General features: G+C 48.1%; 1 protein-coding gene across 5 annotated transcripts in view; it reads left to right on the top strand.

Moving 5' to 3' along the window:
- ZNF697 (zinc finger protein 697) overlaps positions 1-7833 on the top strand; it is a 33395-nt gene extending 25562 nt beyond the window's left edge. For all 5 annotated transcript variants that reach the window (XM_043877136.1, XM_043877137.1, XM_043877135.1 and 2 more), the window contains 2 exons: positions 1027-1307; positions 3148-7833. In XM_043877136.1, the coding sequence (XP_043733071.1) occupies positions 1027-1307; positions 3148-4556 (1690 nt within the window). In that variant the 3' untranslated portion in view covers positions 4557-7833. The remainder of the gene's footprint in view (positions 1-1026; positions 1308-3147) is intronic.
- Positions 7834-15714: the final 7881 nt, after the last annotated feature.

The raw sequence follows: 15714 nt of genomic DNA on the forward strand, positions 1-15714 counted from the left end.
TCCTCACAAAGACTGTTGTGGGTTTCAGGAGGTCAAGATGCCCGCCCCGCCACACACCCAGTTTTACTGAGGTATAATTGACAAATAAAAATGGTGTATGTTTAGAGAAGGGCAAGCTTTAACAGGAGTAAAGAACTCATAGAACTTTGAGGCAGCATGATTAGTTTAATCCCCAGTTTCTGCCAATCTGGCTGAGACGGCAAAGAATCTGCCTGCAGTGCAGGAGACCTGGGTTTGATCCCTGGGTCAGGAAGATCCCATGGAGAACGCTGAGTGACTATCACTAACACCAGCAAGAAAAATTTTATATCAGTAAAGTAAAGAAATCAAATAAGTGTCACCAGAAACTCATAAAACTAAGATGGCAGGGTATGGTACCCAGAATAGCACTGCTTACAAGTTGGCCTTAGGCTTGTGGGGTCCTCTTTTTGAGCTTCAAGTTTTCTCATCTGTAAAATGGGAATACCACTGTTACCCCACTGTTAAAGCTATAGAGCCCTGCTAATAGAATAATCCACTTCATGAAAGTGTTAGTCACTCAGTCCTGTCTGACTCTCTGTGACTCCATGGACTGTAGCCCGCCAGGCTCCTTTGTTCATGGAATTCTCTAAGCAAGAATACTGGAGTGTGGATAGCCATTCCCTTCTCTGGTCAGGGTATCTTCCCAACCCAGAGATTGAATTCGGGTCTCCTGAATTGCAGGCAGATTCTTAACCATATGAGCCACCAGGGAAACCCATCCATTTCATAGATGGAAGCGGATCGACTGTAATCTGGTGACATTTGGCATGTGGCCCCATGAGTTACCACTGTTCCTCTGCCATCCAGACCAGCTTCCTTTTCAGTTGATTCTATTTACTTTAAATCATGAAATGGGAGCCTCTAGGATCTGCCATCTAGGGCTTGGAACTCTATACATTTTATTGGACTGTGCCATCAATTTTCACGGCAATCAAAGCCAGACCTGGTGAGGGGATGAGGCCAGACCCACATGATCTTGATCTGTGTTTGTTTTGTCTGGAGCAGGTATCCCTGGTCACCTCCCTCATCCTGTTCTTCCTGGATGGAACAAGAAGACAAACAGGGTGTGTGTGAAGCCCAGGACTCGCAAGACAAGGGCATGGGCTCTGATTTTGAGAACTGTGAAGACAGGGAAGGGGACCCAGATGAGAGAGGAATGGGCTCTAACCCACAGGATGCAGACAAGAGAGAAGGCCACCTGGAGCGGGAGATGGGCTCCAACCCACAGGATGAAGCTCTGAGAGGACGCTCAGAGGACAGGGAACTGATGTCTAACATCTGCACAGGTGAGCAAAGAGCTGGGGAATTTCCATGGAAGTTGCCCCATTCACATTGTTTTCTGCCCCATTCACATTGTTTTCTAGCTCCTTCAGAGTGATAATCAGGGGCAGCATTCTTAGGAGGCAGCTTTCTAGCTGCTGCTGGTGCTAAGTCGCTTCAGTTGTATCCAACTCTGTGCGACCCCATAGACGGCAGCCCACCAGGCTCCCCCGTCCCTGGGATTCTCCAGGCAAGAACATTGGAGTGGGTTGCCATTTCCTTCTCCAGTGCATGAAAGTGAAAAGTGAAAGTGAAGTCGCTCTGTTGTGTCCGACTCTTAGCGACCCCATGGACTGCAACCTACCAGGCTCCTCTGTCGGAGACCATTAAGCAGATTCTGTACCGCCTTACAGCATCTTTCCAGGTGGTGCAGTGGTCAAGAATCTGCCTGCCAGTGCGGGAAATGCAAACAGACACAGGTTAGATCCCTGGGTCAGGAAGATGCCCTGGAGCAGGAAAATGGCAACCCGCTCCAGTATTGTTGCCTGGGAAATCCCATGGACAGAGGAACCTGGCGGACTAAAGTACATGGGGTCACAGAGTCGGGCATGACTGAGTGATGGTACACACACCGTCTTAAGTCTGAGGAACATCTCTTTTCTTTAGTCTGGTCTGGGGAGGAACTGTAGCTGGTAAACAAGGGTGAAGAGGGTAACTCACTGGCGTGCACTTTATAATACAAAATATTGCTATAAAATGACACTTGTTAACAGCACAAGAAGGAACGCAGGTAATACTGGGTCCTACCATCCTGAGGTTGCTGGAGAGTTATATGAGTTGTTTAGCACAGATCCAGATGTTTACAGTTACAGTCATCATCCCTGCTTGCAGATAAATAAACCCAACGGTAAGAGACTTGCCTGGGTTCACATGGCTAATACCCAAAGTGCCCAAGGGCTCTCCTAAATCTTTGCTGTTCTTCATCTGGAAAGAGAATACTGGGCCTCCATCCACTTCCTTGGTTCCATCTTTGGGCTTTTGTTGCTTGATCCTGCTCATGCCCTGGGAACTGAAATGAGCTGAAATACCTTACAATCGGGATCCTGAGGTGACAGTCCTTCCCCAGGACACCTCCCCTGCAGTGCACAGAATGTCTTTCACATGCCTGGGGATAAGCAGCCAGAGGCAGATAGATGTGTGTTCCGGGTCAGCCTCCAGGCTGGACTCACCAGCTAGCTCCAGATCCTGCCTTCACCTCCCCTTTTCCCTACTCCCCACCCATTCCCCGCCCCCCGCCCCAAACACACACAGGAGAAAAGCCCTTAAGTTGAGATGTGTTTGGTTTGTTGTTCCACCTTAAGCTGTTGCAGACTGACCAATCATACTAAAAAACAGACCAGTGAGTTAGGCCAGGTGGTTCTTGTGGTTGGCCAGAGTGATCTTGTCTTTTGAGGCTAGGGCCTTGAAAGGGATTGGTGGCTCATAGAGTGGAGCAATCTCTTCTGAGATCACAGAAAGTCCCGCCTGGCCCAGAGCTGACCATCTCAAGCGCGCCGCCAGGGCTTCAGGCGGCCACGCTGAGCAGAGCCCCAGGTCCAGTGGTGGGGCCTAGGCCCAGAGACAGCTGCTTGAAGAACTGGAGAGGCAAGGGTCAGATGAGCCCTCTCGCTTTAGGCCATCCCTGAGTCTCCAGGTGGGAAGGAGGCTGAATTGGGGGTTGAGTGGGCAGGGATCTTGGAGAGACATGTTAAGAGGTCCCGGGGGAGATTTACCTGTGGCCCACACTCTTACTGTGACAGGCTTCCTCTGGGTTTACCACTTGAGCGCCAAGCGTAGTCACCCCCATGGCCGCCTTTTCTGTTGCAGAGGGGCTGCTGAGCGAGGAAGATGGGGTTGCAGGCCCTGAGGAAAAGGAAGACCAATCTGGCGTAGCTGAGATGGCCATGTTCCCAGGGCTGTCTGAGTCCGACAGCATTTCCCGGAGCCCCCAGGAAGAGGAGGAAGAGGAGAGCGCAGGGGAGAACCGGCTAGAGGAGGAAGAGGAGCAGCCGCCCCCCGCCGTGCTTCCCTGGAGGCGGCATCTCTCCCTGGGGAGTCGGCACCGGGGCGACAAGCCTGCCCACCGCCGTTTCCGCCGCCTCCACCACCCCATGTCCATGGACCTCGGCGAGCTCGACAGCCTGATGGCCAGCATCATGGACGCGCCCACCATCTGCCCCGACTGCGGGGAGAGCTTCAGCCCCGGCGCCGCCTTCCTGCAGCACCAGCGCATCCACCGCCTGGCCGAGGCCGCCGCGGCCGCCAGCCTGGAGCCCTTCGGCTTCGCGGGCGAGTGCGAAGCGGTGGTGGGGATGATGGGTGTGGGCGGGGGCTTCGCGGCAGGGCCGGCGCTGGCCCGGCCCCCGCGCGAGAAGCCCTTCCGCTGCGGGGAGTGCGGCAAAGGCTTCAGCCGCAACACCTACCTGACCAACCACCTGCGGCTACACACGGGCGAGCGGCCCAACCTGTGCGCCGACTGCGGCAAGAGCTTCAGCTGGCGCGCCGACCTGCTCAAGCACCGGCGGCTGCACACGGGCGAGAAGCCCTACCCGTGCCCCGAGTGCGGCGAGGCCTTCAGCCTCAGCTCGCACCTGCTGAGCCACCGGCGCGCGCACGCGGCGGCCAGCGGCGCGGGGCCGGCGGCGCTGCGGCCCTTCGCCTGCGGGGAGTGCGGCAAGGGCTTCGTGCGCCGCTCGCACCTGGCCAACCACCAGCGCATCCACACGGGCGAGAAGCCCCACGGCTGCGGCGAGTGCGGCAAGCGCTTCAGCTGGCGCTCGGACCTGGTGAAGCACCAGCGCGTGCACACGGGCGAGAAGCCCTACATGTGCTCCGAGTGCGGGGAGACCTTCAGCGTCAGCTCGCACCTCTTCACGCACAAGCGCACGCACTCGGGCGAGCGGCCCTACGTGTGCCGCGAGTGCGGCAAAGGCTTCGGGCGCAACTCGCACCTGGTGAACCACCTGCGCGTGCACACGGGCGAGAAGCCCTTCCGCTGCGGCCAGTGCGAGAAGCGCTTCAGCGACTTCTCCACGCTCACGCAGCACCAGCGCACGCACACGGGCGAGAAGCCCTACACGTGCATCGAGTGCGGCAAGAGCTTCATCCAGAGCTCACACCTGATCCGCCACCGCCGCATCCACACGGGCAACAAGCCGCACAAGTGCGCGGGTTGTGGCAAGGGCTTCCGCTACAAGACGCACTTGGCGCAGCATCAGAAGCTGCACCTGTGTTAGGGCTGGGCCCAACGGAGGCTGCCCGGGGCGGGGCGGGGGTGGGAGATCACGTGGGGACAGACCCTATAGAAACAGACGGGGAAGGGGGGCGGGAGGCACAATCTGAGAACGACTGCGGAGCCTTTTAGGTGTTAGGAGTCCCGAAGGGGTGGGTTGAATAAGAGTTGTTCTTTGGGAGGTGCTGTATTTTGCCTGCCTCCTCCCTAACGGTGAAATGTTTGGGAGATGTGCTTGAGCGTGGTGATTTCATCAAATGCACGCTGTAGGGAGTCAAGAGTGTGGAGGAGCAGGCATTTTGAGGACTTACAGGAAGAGGAGATACGGGGTGGGGGAGGCTACAGATGGCAGGCAACACAGTAGGTTGGGCCGTGATGGCCTCTGGGAAGCAGGGAGTGGGTGTGGATGGAGTGAGAGTTATGGGATAAAATCAAAGGCAGGTATGAGTAATTCTATCCTGGCTTCACCAGGTATTAAGCCACTGTTTGCCCTGTTCCCCCCACATCAGCTGCAGTCCCACAAAAAGTAGAGGAACTTTGCCAGTCCTACAGGAGTGGATATTTGGTGTACTCTTCCCTTCCTTTCTCTGAGCCACAGCTAGCTGCTATTTTGAGACGTCCAGGGGAAACTGGGCAGAATTTTCAGCTACACACCCTCATTTCCAGGGCAGAAGCTCTGAGGTTTAGAAATTCATTTGTAACTGGTTTTCAGATCAGGGAGCGCTTGGTACTGCTCCTGGTTCTTTGCTACTTTAAAGTAATCTAGCTTCATGCAGGGTTAGGGTGGTCTATGTGGATGAATACCCCCGCCCCCGGTGGCAGGTGTGATCCAGGCCCAGTGTTCTTTCAGGTCTCCTCTGTGGTCTTTAAGTGCTGGGAAATGGCCAGCCATGTGTTTCTTTTCCTTTCCCAGGTCAGCTTGATGCTTGTTTCAAGTGAAACTCGGGCCATCAATGGTGACCCTAGTGACCTGCTGCAAAAGTCAGTTTGCTCAGAGTTTTGCTGGCCTTCTGGGAGAAATCCAGGAAAGCAAGATGTTCCCGTGCTGGGGCGCAAGGCTCCTGTGTCTCATGGGTATCTGTGTACCTCTCCCCCTCTGCAGTGACTGGGGAGCTATCCCCACTCCCACCTCCACCCATATGGTTACGGGCTCTGGTCTGAGCAGAAATTTCTCTTTCCTACACAGGGAGGCACAGTAGAAAACTCAAGACTACACAAGGAGGGCACAAGCAGGGATAGGTATGGATGCAAAATTGCCAAATAGCACAAGCAGTGAATGTTGTCTGGTGGTTCTGTACATGCCAAAATAGCACTTTTGTATTTGTAAAGTGCTTCATGCTTTTGAATGATTGTTAGTTGTTTCTCACATCTTTGTGAGGTAGGACAGTATTATGACGCCTGTCTTAGGGAAGGCCAGGGGACAGGAATGCGACAGGCGGTTCTGAAGAGAGGCAGACAGCAGTGTGGATAGGCGGGTCTGACCTATTGTGCTCTCTAGTTCAGCTGCTAGGAAGACTCACCTGTTGTGATTTATATAATAAGGACACTGAAAATTCTTATGCTTGATGGAAAAACTTAAGGCTAGTCTAGAAGGGCCAAAGATGTCCTTGTTGACAAAGCTGGTCTTTGTCATGTAATTAGAGTGTCCTAGATCTGTTCCATTTCTAGTCGGGGCTATAGATGACTCTTGTATAGACTTCAGTTACCTATGCTGAAAATCCCTCCCTTAGGTTAGCCTTTAGAAGGTAGAGTTGTGGAAAGCGGTTTTGTTTTATTAGTGATTGTTACTCTCTACTTTTCATGAAAGCATCTTCACAAACTGTTGGACACACTTGACAAGGAAAAAAAAATCCACAAGATCGTTTTTGTCTTTTAGCAAACTTTGTATGGATGCTGGTAGGTTATACTTGGTCAGTTGTATTTTAGCAAAGAACTTCTTTGGGGACTGTAGGAAAGCATGTTTTTGCCATCATAACACTTAAAAAAAAATCCTGAGAAATCTGGGTTTGTATAATGCCTGTTGATCTTACTCTCTAATTGGTTTATTATTCACAAATGCAAATAGATTTTTAAACTATAGATAGTTTTGGAAGATACTAATTCCTTTTTATTTTGGTTGAGAGTAATCTGAGCAAAGCAAGTGTCCATTATTTATTCTGACTCTTGAAGTCTGAATACTAAGTGTATAAGACTCACATGAAAATAATATAGCCAATTTGTAGGTAATCTTATTCCTTTTTTTTTTTTAAATGCACATCTACCTCTTCCAGCTGTTTTAAGTTCTTTCAAGTCTGTGCCTATGAAATCTCATCCAACTTTTGGTTATTCATGGGTTTATGATCCACATTCTGGGTCACTTGGTCTTTTGCTGACATTTTCATACTATTGCAGTCTCATCTGCAGCAGCTCTCGAGCATGGGTTCAATGGGAAGAGGAGGCTGAAACTAATGTTCAGTAATTTACTGGCAGCGGAAATCTTTGGATGTCACTGACCTCCTCTGTTCTTTCAGTTACCATAGATAAGAAAGCCAGCTACTACTTCAGGATCCCTTCTATGAGTGCATCCCTTAGCAAAAGAAAACAGTCCAGCCACCAGTTCCCTGCTCATGGTGCATCTAAGATGTGATTCCATTTTCCTTACAATTCTTCAGGGAACATAGCTGCATTAAGTGAGGTTAAATGCATTCAGGAAGTTTCTTATATTTAGTTCTAGAAAATTAGTATTTCTAAAGCAAACCCTGGTAACTGTGGTTCACCCTTAAAAATGTTCATCTGAAGACTCCTTCTACCAACTCATTCATGATGGTGGAGGCAAATGTATCATTTGTTTCCTGGGGAGCTGGGTCAAGTGCAGGCTGCACTTTTCTGAGAACAGAGAGCAGGTTTAAATAGGTTACATGGCTTGATTAAATATTGAGCTCTGAGTTGGAAGAAGATAAGTTAACCCCTTGAGCCATGTGGCCTCTTTAAAATCCTGAGGCTATACATATGTGAAAAAGTACAAATTAAGAACCTGTGTTCATAGACAATCGGAACTGTGTTTCTGAAGTTTGTGCACATTTTCCTTCACTGTAATGTTATTTTACAACTGTTTGTTATAATAGTGAATAATTTAATGATCCTAAAAGTAACAGGTTTTGTGTGAATGTGTGCTTGTGTATGTGAGAATTACCTTATTTTCAGGTTGTTTTATTTAAATGATGGTTCCTTGGACAGCATTCTGGTGTTCAGCAACCAATATGGAATATTTGTCATTAAATCCAGATCAGTCTTTTACCATGTCAGTCTTTCTTCTTTACCCATTAAATAGCACTTGTCACCCATTAAATAGCATTCAGTTCAATCTATGGAAGTTATGCTCTGGTAGAACAAGGGTCAGCAAGAAGCCAAATCCAGCCCCTCTTTGTGTGAATAAAATTTTGTTGGGAGACTTCCCTGGTGGTCCCGTGGTTAAGAATCCACCTTTCAATGCAGAGGACTCGGTGTGATCCCCGGTCAGGGAACTAAGATCCCACCACAACTGGAGAGCCCAAGTAGCAAAAAAAAAAAAAAAACAACCACAAAAAAAACACTGCAGCAAAAGATCCTGAGTGCTGAAACTAAGACCCAACAAAGACAAATAAATATTTTTTAAAAAAATTATTGGGGTGCAATTCTACTTAGCCTTCTTTACATCGTGTCTATGGCTGCTTGTGCACTAAATGGCAAGGTTGAGTGGTTGTGACAGAGGCTATGTGACCCACGATCCCAAGATATTTACCACCTGAATCTTTACAGAAAGTGTCTGCTCACTCCTGATTTAGAATGTCTAGGTGGATCCTAGATCATTCTGGAATTGGCTGATGTCTTAAGTAGTCTGCCCATTCTCACCAATAGTTCAGAGCAACATTTCTGCACTAATGTGGCTTTGGGCGGTTGGGAATGTGTTAATTTTATACTGTTGTAGCAATTTCCAAAGATCTGTCTTCATTCCTTGTAAGAAGCAATCTGTGGGGATTTTTGGCAGTAGGCAGGACTACAGTGACAGAGGAGGGAAGCAGTTTCAGGTACCATTTCTGATCTGTAAAAACTATTCCTGAATCACACAACAAAGTATTTTCTTTCACCCAGTTTTCAAAAATATAGCTTAATGACTCCAGATAATATGGAATGCAACTTATCAGCTAGACTAAACTTGCTCAAAGTATTTTCTAGCTAGTCTCCATCCCTGAAAACAATGACACAGTAGTTTGAAAAGAAGGGGTTCTCAAGTAATAGAAAAGAGCATGAAAGGCAGCTTAATTTCTTTTCGTGATCGCAACTACCTCCTCAAGTGAATATCCACAGCCCTTGCGCTGCTGAGCAGGGCCAGCGACTGCTGGGTTCTAGTCCTGTAAGGAGGCAGTCAGTTTGTGATTGCAGCATTTCTCCCTGAGCCTGACTATTCTGGCTCGAAGCAACCACCAGTCTCATTCCTAGTCCCCGGGAAGCTATGTTAAACCAAGCATTTGAAGTACGTGTTCAGTGCCTTATGGGAACACAACAGTAAACCTGGCCTTAGGTGATGCATGGTCTTAGGTGATGCATGGTGAGGGGATGCTCAACCTGGACTTCAGTTAGGGCAGCCTCGATCCATGTTCCAGTTAGAGAAAGTATGTCTAATCAACGTGGAATTCTCCAGGTTTGATTCATTTCAGACAGATTTTCTTAATATAACATTAACTGCACAGTAGGATTACCTTGTTAGTTGCTAAGTCATGTTTGACTCTTTGTGACCCCATGGACTACAGCACGCCAGGCTTCCCTGCCCTTCAGTATCTCCTAGAGTTTACTCAAACTCATATTCATTGAATCGGTGGTGCCACCCAACCATCTCATCCTCTGTCACCCCCTTCTCCCACCTTCGATCTTTCCCAGCATCAGGGTCTTTTCTAGTGAGTCGGCTCTTCCCATCAGGTGGCCAAAGTATTGGAGCTTCAGCTTCAGCATCAGTCCTTCCAATGAATATTCAGGGTTGATTTCCTTTAGGATTGACAGGTTGGATCTGGAGAGTTTTAAAAACAACCCTATCCCAAACAAACAAAACTGTTCAAGGCACTGGTTAACTGGTCTGGGGTGATGTCCAAGTACATCATGATTTTATAAAGGCTTCCCAGGTGATTTTAATGGGTATTTCATGGAAACTCAGCCATGACTGAGAGGTCTGTAGGATGAATTAAGCACCTCCTTTCTTCCTTGGGGATTATGGTTAGGTAAGACTCCTAAGCCGCAAATCCTTTTGTCTGCCTTGGGGTACAGAGGGGCCGGTCAGATGCAAAGGGTGTTGTCAGACAGAGCAGGCTCTGCTGCCTGTCTGCTCTTGGTAGGCCTGTTTCACACATGCCTTCCCCAAATAGTTAAAGATAATAAGTAAGAGTCAGGAAAAATGCCTGTCTGCTGTTCCTCAGATAATGCCCCAGGGGCATCACTGGCTGCCACCGGCCCTTCTGTATTTGCCAACTGCAGAAAGTCTGCCTTCCTTTCTTTCTGACCTTCATCCCTTGTCTCAGCTCACTTAACAAAGCAAAATTCCACACATTTCTCTTTTTCTCAGCTGCACTTGGCAGTCAAATTGTTTCCTAAATTTTGCTGCCGGAGGGAAAGAGGAGGAGGTCCCAGCTTGAGCAGACGAGTGTCATGCTCTTGTCTTTCCCGGCCAGAGCTCAAGTGTCTGCAGTTCGCTGCTGCCTGCCTGTGTTTCAAGGTCACTTCTGCTAGCCCCAGACACATTCCATTGGTTTTCAATTTCCAGCTGTCCCAATGGGATCCAAGTCACACTGTTCACAGCCCTCTGTATCCGTCTATGATGAGGTGACCCACCTCATCACAGTGACCAAGATGCTCAGCTTTGGAAACCAAAGAGGTGGGTGACAAAGTGTCCCAAGTACCAAGTTGTCCTATGCTTAAGAAGGTTGAAAAGGTATCAGTGTGTGTGCAGTGCTCAGGTGGGCATTCCCACATATGTATTTGGAGGGATTTCATCCTGACTGAAAGAACTGAAAGGTTCCAGGCCCCCCAAGTTGCTGGAGACTAGGGAGTCAGTGGAAGCATTCAGAGCAGACATTTATCTGCAGAAGGTGCTCCTTTGATTTCCCCTGCAGGAGACAGCCTTCCCTGTATACCTATGATTAAGCAAGAGCTGTTTTGCCCACTGCTGAAAGACATGTTCCTAATCAGGGCTGGCTGTGTAATTTTAAGGGCTCTGCAAAATCTAAGGGGGGCCCTCCCAGTAGAGCATGAAGTCAAGCACGGGTCACCTCTCAATCCACATGCCGGTGAAGATGCCCTGCTCATAACTGCCAGGGACTTCACACTCCAGCTGGTGGGGGGAGGATTCTAGATCCCCAGCCGTGAGTAGGCTCTCCCTACCTTAATGGCCAGGGTCTGTGCCAGGAGGGCCAGTAGCCCACCTCATGCCCACCCTCTGTCTCCAGCATCTATTTTGGAAGAAGGGCTGACTTTGCTGGTGCAGTTTCTTCAGTTTATGATGGAAAGACTGCGTATGAGAAGCTTCAGTTCTCTAAGACAGACTGGTGACTGTACCAGAGTTTGTGACTGACCTCAGGGCCCCCTGGGCTTCCCTTGTGGCTCAGATGGTAAAGTGTCTGCCTGCAATGCAGGAGACCTGGGTTCGACCCCTGGGTTGGGAAGATCCCCTGGAAAAGGAAATGGCAACCCACTCCAGTACTCTTGCCTGGAAAATTCCATAGACAGAGGAGGCTGGTAGGCTGGCTATATAGTTCATGGAATCGCAGAGTCAGACACGACTGAGCAACTTAACTTATCACTTATCAGGGCCCCCTGCCCTTGGGAACAGAGTGGTCAATCCACTTTTTCTTGGATTCCATCCCAACAGAGGCTCCATTCCTTCATAATGAACCTCTTTCACGCCTTGAAATACCAGGTCCCCTCCCTGCTCAAGACCTCTGGGATCTTGGGCCATGACAAAGGAAAACGACTCCCCCATGAACTTCTCCCAGATGCCCCCGATGCTTTTTAAAATTATTTATTTATGGCTGCACTAGGTCTTCGTTGCTACATGCGGCCTTTCTCTAGTTGGAGTGCGAGGGCTTCTCACTGTGGTGGTTTTTCTTGTGGAGCACCGGCTCTAGGGACGTGGGCTTTAGTAGCTGTGGTGCACCGGTTTACTTGTCCCTTGGCATGTGGGATCTTTCCAAACCAGGGACTGAATTCATGTTTCCTGCCTTGGCAGGTGGATTCTTAACCACTTGGGCCACCAGGGAAGTCCCCTGCCTTGATGCTTCAAGAAGCATTTGCTGTAGCTTGAGGGATTGAGCTGTCCTTACCCTGAGTCACTTGGGCTTCCCCCGTGGCTCTGTGGTAAAGAATCCACCTGCAATGCAGGAGACACACAGGTTTGATCCCTGGGTCAGGAAGATCCCGTGGCAGAGGGCATGGCAACCCACTGCAGTATTCTTGCCTGGGAAATCCTATAGACAGAGGAGGCTGGTGGGCTATGGTCCTTGGGGTTGAATAGAGATGTGACTGAGCACACACATCCCAAATCACTTAAGGGAGTGGGAGATTTTCTTATGAGTTCAGCTTTTCAGTAAAAGTAGGATCCCCTTATTTCTGTAGTACAAAAACTCTGGGCATGAGGTTGTTTCAGGTTGTGTATCTAATTTCTAAAACCCTTAAAATCTTAGCAGCTAAGTTTTTCCTTCACAAAAGCCTTTTCCCTCTCATAGTCTCTTCATTTACTCATCACTCACTCACTCTTCATATTTCTACCCCTAACCCCCTAAGAAGAAGTGTGGTTTCTTCTCTTTTTCCTGATTCTCATAATGAAGGTCCAACTTCTTCAGGTTCATTAAAACCCTGACATTATCGCTGAATTCTTTCTAGAATTGTCATTTCCTCTGCCTCCCTTCACTCCCCACCTCAGCAATTCAGTTGTTTGTGTGTGTTTGTCTGTCTGTCTGTTCATCCACGTGTCATCAGTCCATCGTGTGACCATTTTGTGACAGACAGAGGGCCAGGCATAGGGGACATAGAGATGACATGGTGAGTTCTCACCCTCAAGAATATAACCGTGTAGCGAGGGAGGCAGAATATATGAATAGCAATTAGATATCCACATGGTGCAGAGGTGATAAAATGGGAAGCACTGAATGTTAAATAAGGAGTTGAGAAGGATGTGGCAGGAGAGGTGGGCGAGCTCAAAGCAGAAGGAGCACCATGCGTTGGTACAGGAATATGTAAAAGATGGTACACGCCAGCAGCTCCCAATCTGGGCCTGTTATTGGAGCATAAAGTTGGAGAATCTGGAGACAGGGCAGAGATTGGTGGGAATTTAGTCTGGAGAGGTAGGCAGGGGCTAGCTCTTAAGATTTTTTCTTTTAAAACTGAAGTGTAGTTGATTTATAATGCTGTGTTAATTACTACTATAGAGAAGTGATTCAGTTATGCACACATACATATATATATATATATATCTGTGTATGTATATATATGTGTACATATAAATATACATACATACATATATCCATGAAGGAGGAAATGGCAACCCACTCCAGTATTCTTGCCTAGAAAATTCCATGGGCAAAGGAGCCTGGTGGGCTACGGTCCATGAGGTTGCAAACAGCTGAACACAATTGAGTGACTTAACACTACTACTACTACATACATATGTACATTTGCGTATATATATATACACATACCTACATAAAAATGTATATATGTATGTGTGCATAACTGAACCACTTCTATACAGCAGCAATTAACACAACATTGTGTTAATATATGTATATATATATATATATACACACAGTCATTTTTAAAAATTCTTCCATTATGGTTCATAATAGTGAGACAGGCCTGGGACCTGGGACACTTTGTTGCACTGTGGCAATGCTTGCACTTGGACACACCTCTCCTCAAGAAATAAAATACAAAGGAACTATACAGGACTAGGGACTAAAAATAGCTGTGGTTGGGTTGGGGTAAATTCCAGATCCAAAAGATACAAAGAAATAAAAAAAACTGCCACTTTTTGAAGAAACTGGAGGAAAAGTTGGGGGTGAGCAACATGCCCCCTGCACGCAATACCACCAAAAGGGTGGGCAAAACACCCAAGCCACCTCTTAAACCCGACCCCTGGACACACCCTACCCTCACCCCATAGAAGGAACAAGCTTGCCCCCTCAGCAGGGGAATAAGCAAGCAAGGGAACGTGTTGTTTGTCCTTGTTCACCTTTGCCGCCGCAGGGACCCCAATAAAGCCTTGCCTGAATTTCTCATCTGGCCTCTAGTCAATTTCTATTGATTGGGACAGGCCAAGAACCCTGTTTGGTTGCAACAGGATATTGAATATAGTTCTTTGTGCTCTACAATAAGACCGTGTTGTTTATCCTTTCTATATATAAAGGCTTATATCTGCTAACCAGTTATCCTCCCCCTCCTCCTCCCATCTTGGCAACCACCAGTCTGTTGAGAAGCTTTCTATGTTGTCCTAAGACACTCAGGATTATCCTAGGAGTCCTGAGGGTCCTTCACTGGATGGTTTCACGGAAGAGAGTGACATGGTCAGTTTTTATGTTGGATGGATAACTCTGGCAAAACTACTGAGAATGAATTTCACGGACAATGACTCTGAGGCAGGGAGGCCTGACCCAGGCTGGGTTACCAGGGAGGCAGGCAACAGCTTCGGGAGGTGTCTGGGAGGTGAAGCCGATAAGACTGAATGATAGGCTGGAGGGAGAGTAAGGGAAGGCCACTGAGGTCTCTGGCTTCAGAAAGTGGGTACATGGGGTACTCACTCAGGCATTGCCCAAAGTAGTGTCTGTTCTGCCTCAGGCTGGCCTAGCTGCCCTGTGTGTTCCCTTTGTTAACACTACATAAATCAAGCCTTTATTTCTTGCCTACATTCTTGAAGTAGCCTTTTAATCTTTTCCAATCCATCCTACACATCGCTGCCAAAGTAATCGTCCAGGGACAGCTGAACAAGAATCTTCAGTGGTTTCCCGTTGCATATTGAATAATCTCCACATTCCATAGTCTGACTACTGATATTTGTTGTTGAGGGGCGTGGGGAGAGGTGGCAGGTATGGAGACATGCTCCTTGTTCTTAAAGAGTCTAATTTTCCAGAGAAGGTGAGGCATGTGACATGTAGTTAAATGTCAAATGGTCTCTGGAAGGGGAAAGAAGGCAGTCTCCTATAGGTGACCAAGGGAACCCACCAAGTTTTTCCAGGTGTGTCCTCCATTCTCTCCCGCATCTGGTCTTTCCACACGGGTCTCTTCGCTGCCTGAAAATGACTCCCCTCTCTCACCTCTGTATCTTTCCTGTCTCTATCGCCTCTGGCTGGCATACATCCCCCCACATTTCTGCCTGTTGAAGTCCTACCCATCTGTCAACATCAAGGCCCAGTGCAAGGGCTCTGTGGAGTACCCTACCCAGAGAGGACCCTCCAAAAGCATTTTACCTTTCTAAGGGCACTTGGTACATTTTACTGTGCACAGAACTGACCGTGCCTCCTATTTTAATTGCTTCCAGTAGACTGAGAGCAGAGATGCAAAACCAGAAGCCTTAGGTGTCAGTCCAGCCCACAGATGTGTTTTGTTATTTTGAACTTTTTTAAAATCAAAATTAATGTATTAAAAATTATAACCTATATCAAACATACAGAAAAGTACAGAAGATAATGTTATATATACTCAAGACCTAGCGCCAAAAATGAACAGATTGCCTTCAACACCTCACTGCCCATTTTTAAAGAAATAAGCTATTACACATAAAATTTGAGCACAAACCCACACTGGTCCCATTCCCAGAACTGGTCTTCACACTGTTTTTAAAATTTAGAATTAGTTGACAGTATTTAGAAATCAAAAGATTTCACATAAAAAATTAGGAAGCTTTGCTTTCCTTGAAGAGTCAGAAGATCTGGTGATTTGGGGTATATTCCCACTTGAGTCATGGGAGGGGGGTCTGTGACTGCTACCCTCCTGAGATGAAGTATGTGCTCCCCTGCACACCACACTCCCCACCACTCCCTGAAGCCTCTTAGCTCTTGCCTGCCTCACTTACACATGGTACCTGGCTCCTGCAGGCATGTGAGTTTGCCATCTTTATGTAAGAGCTTTGAAGTCAAAAGCTTTTTATTACTGGAACTGAACCATAA

This window comes from Cervus elaphus, chromosome 20 (genome assembly GCF_910594005.1).
Source record: "Cervus elaphus chromosome 20, mCerEla1.1, whole genome shotgun sequence".
NCBI classification, from domain to species: Eukaryota; Metazoa; Chordata; class Mammalia; order Artiodactyla; family Cervidae; genus Cervus; species Cervus elaphus.